This window comes from Egretta garzetta, unplaced genomic scaffold (assembly GCF_000687185.1).
Source record: "Egretta garzetta isolate BGI_Z169 unplaced genomic scaffold, ASM68718v1 scaffold243, whole genome shotgun sequence".
Taxonomy (NCBI): Eukaryota; Metazoa; Chordata; class Aves; order Pelecaniformes; family Ardeidae; genus Egretta; species Egretta garzetta.
In genome coordinates this window covers 709899-712859 of record NW_009259041.1, presented here as the reverse complement: position 1 = coordinate 712859, position 2961 = coordinate 709899, and the positions used below count along the sequence as shown (strand labels likewise).

At 63.6% G+C, this 2961-nt stretch overlaps 1 protein-coding gene across 1 annotated transcript in view; it reads left to right on the top strand.

The window, feature by feature from the left end:
* COL9A2 (collagen type IX alpha 2 chain) overlaps positions 1–2961 on the top strand; it is a gene marked incomplete at its 5' end in the record, with an annotated part of 13635 nt that overhangs the window by 7077 nt on the left and 3597 nt on the right. The window contains 9 exons of the mRNA XM_035890558.1: positions 183–240; positions 963–1016; positions 1241–1294; positions 1385–1438; positions 1641–1694; positions 1924–1977; positions 2336–2389; positions 2572–2616; positions 2769–2822. Of these exons, the coding sequence (XP_035746451.1) occupies positions 183–240; positions 963–1016; positions 1241–1294; positions 1385–1438; positions 1641–1694; positions 1924–1977; positions 2336–2389; positions 2572–2616; positions 2769–2822 (481 nt within the window). The remainder of the gene's footprint in view (positions 1–182; positions 241–962; positions 1017–1240; positions 1295–1384; positions 1439–1640; positions 1695–1923; positions 1978–2335; positions 2390–2571; positions 2617–2768; positions 2823–2961) is intronic.

The window sequence follows — 2961 nt, the reverse complement described above, 5'->3', positions numbered from 1 at the left end:
CGGGAGAGGGAGGAGGAAGATCCAGGGCTGGGAGATGGAGGGTGGACAGGGTGGTCATCCCACGGTGGCTCCCTGGGGAGGGGGGATCTGTCCCCATCCCCTGCCAGGTCCCAGGTGAGGGAGCCTTGGATCCCTGGGACAGTTTGTACCCCAACACTCACCTCTCTCCTCTCCATCCCTCCCCAGGGCCCCAAAGGTGACGTTGGCGTCTCTGGAGAACAAGGTGTCCCAGGCCCTCCGGTAACGTATTTATAGCTCTCTGCTGCTCTGCCCCCCATGTGCCCCAGGGGCTGGGGGCAGCTGGGTTGTGCTTGGCCCCAAGCACCGGGGACGTGACACCAGTGTGTCCCTGCTCCCGGGGACCCACCACTGCAACGTGGGCAAAGCCTTCATCCCAGCCATCTCCTTCCTCCCAGCCATGGAGCTGCTGCTGGGAGGGTGGCAAAGCTGCATCCCGATGGAGACCTCCGGGGTCAGCGCCAGCTTGGGCACCTGGGTTGTTCGTGCACGTTCACGTGGATAACTCACGGGGCAGGGACAAATTGCTCGTGTGCACTGACCCCCCCCTTACCCCACCTGAACCGGGGGGGTGCAGCATCCAGCTCACCGTGGGGATGTAGGGATTAAAGCTGTTGGAGCTCGCTGAGCACTTTGAAGATGAAAAGCAATTAATGGGCTGAGCCCTTCGGTCCGGGAAAGGGCAAAAATGCTTTGAAGCCCAGAGCTATGGGGCAGGGGGGAGCAGCACCAGTTTGGGCCCATTGCTGTTATTGAACCGACAGCTGGAAAGGCGCCCGGCGGGGGGGGCTGCAGAACCAGGAGCGAGCGGCGGGACTGAAACACCCCGTGTTTGGCAAAAACTGTCTGATTGCCAGTCCCAGCCTCTGCTCTAATTGCGCCTTCCCCCTGGGCAGCTCCTGGGGCTGTTCCCAGCTAAGCCGCTGTTGTTTCCCCCCCTGCAGGGACCACAGGGCCTGAGGGGTTACCCTGGGATGGCAGGACCCAAGGGCGAGACGGTAAGGACCGGTGGGGTGCCTGGGGTCGGGGTGACCCACTCGCCAGGGCTGCACGGTGGCCATGCTCCTCCGGCTGGAGGCTGCTCCCCAGGAACGTTGCTAACGGGGCTGCTTGGCCACCTCGGGGAGCCGGACCCTGCCTCTTGCTGGTGGGGTCAGACCTGGCTGAGGGGGCTGAGGTTGGGATGGGAGGAATTGACCCCCACCCTGCGCTCTCTTCGCAGGGTCCTGCTGGTTACAAGGGGATGGTCGGGACCATCGGAGTGGCCGGGCGGCCGGTGAGTGCCCTCCCTCCTCTCCCGGGGGCTGCAGGGGCAGGCAGGGGACCCTGCACTTCGCTGCTCAGCCCCTGTCTTTCTCCCTTCCAGGGCAGAGAAGGCCCCAAGGGACCACCTGGGGACCCTGGTGAGAAGGGAGACCTGGTAGGTAACCCGCCCCGTCAGGGAGGGCAGCGCCGTGCCCCCTGCGATGCCGATGCTCCCTTTTCCCCAGGTTGGCCCCACTCCCCAGCACGGATGGGGGGCTCTGCCTGGGGTGCCTCGATGGGCATCTCTTCCCTCTCCCAGCTCCGTCTCCTGCACCGAGAGGGTGGCTGAAATAACGCTTGCCCTCTCCTGCTCTTAGGGTGGCCGTGGCATCAGGGGCCCCCAGGGAGACATCGGCCCCAAGGGGGAGAACGTAAGTACAGCCAACAGCACCCGCGCCCGCATCCAGGGCTGAGCTCCTTGCAAGGAGAAGATCTCTCTGTCCCTCTCTGCCCTGCCCGGGGCCATCCTGCATCCTTGCACCCTTGCTCCGCACAGGGCTGGAGCTTTCCTTTCCCTTCCCAGCCTTTTTTTGCCCCCACCCCGAGCTTTCCAGTCCCTCTTGGAGGTGTCAGACCGAGCAACTCTTACCCCTTTTGCAGGGTCTCCCGGGCATCGATGGCAAAGACGGCACCCCAGGAATCCCAGGCGTGAAGGTGAGCTCCTGTGCCAGCAGTGGGGAATGGACACGTGCTGTTCCTCGTACCAGTGCTTGCTGGAAATAACAGGGACGGCAAGTGGCATAGTTTAGGGACATGGTTTAGTGGTGGGATGGCAGGATTAGGTTAAAGGTTGGACTCGATGATCTTAGAGGTCTTTTCCAACCAAAGTGATTCTATGATTCTATAAGGTCTTGGCCCTTGATGTGGCATCTCCTGACTCGTGGAGTGTGGCTGTCCCCACGGGGTCAAGGGCAGCGTCCCCCTATGGCCAGGAGTCCCTTGTCCCACCTGTGGACACTTCGTTTCTGTACCTTTCTCCGACACATGGTAATGACCTCTCTGTCCCTTGCAGGGTGGCGTGGGACAGGCTGGCCGCCCGGGAACGCCGGGACACCGGGGACAAGCTGTGAGTATGGGAGCGTGGGAGCCCCACTGCTTGGGCAGGTACCCCGTTACCGGTGGGGTGGCACCCTCATCCCCGGGAGGTGCCAGGGTGCAGGGCCAGCACCCAGCAGGACCTGGGGCACTGGGCAGGGTCGCTGCCTCCGGTGCCGTGCATGGGGTTCGATCCCAGCTTTGTTTCCGCAGGGCTTGCCGGGCCAGCCGGGAAGCAAAGGTGGCCCAGGAGAGAAGGTGGGTCTGGGGAGTAACCCCCTCCGAGCACCCGCCCTGCGGCCCCGCTCACCCTAGAGGGTCCCAGGGCCCACAGCCCCCCCGCCATGTCCCCATGCCATCCCCTCCTCTGTCCAGGCTGCCCCTGAACCGCCTCTGTCTCCCGTTTGCAGGGTGAAGCGGGTGCTCGGGGCCAGCCCGGTGTCACCGGTGCCCCGGGGCAGATCGTAAGTACAGAGAGGTCACCGTGTTCCTCCGGGGCACAGCCTTGGGGGTTGCACTTTCTCTCTCTCTTTTTTTTTCCCCTATTTGCTGTCAAACAGAAAGCAGAGCTGGGTCCTTCATCCCGCCCCCCCCCAACTCCCC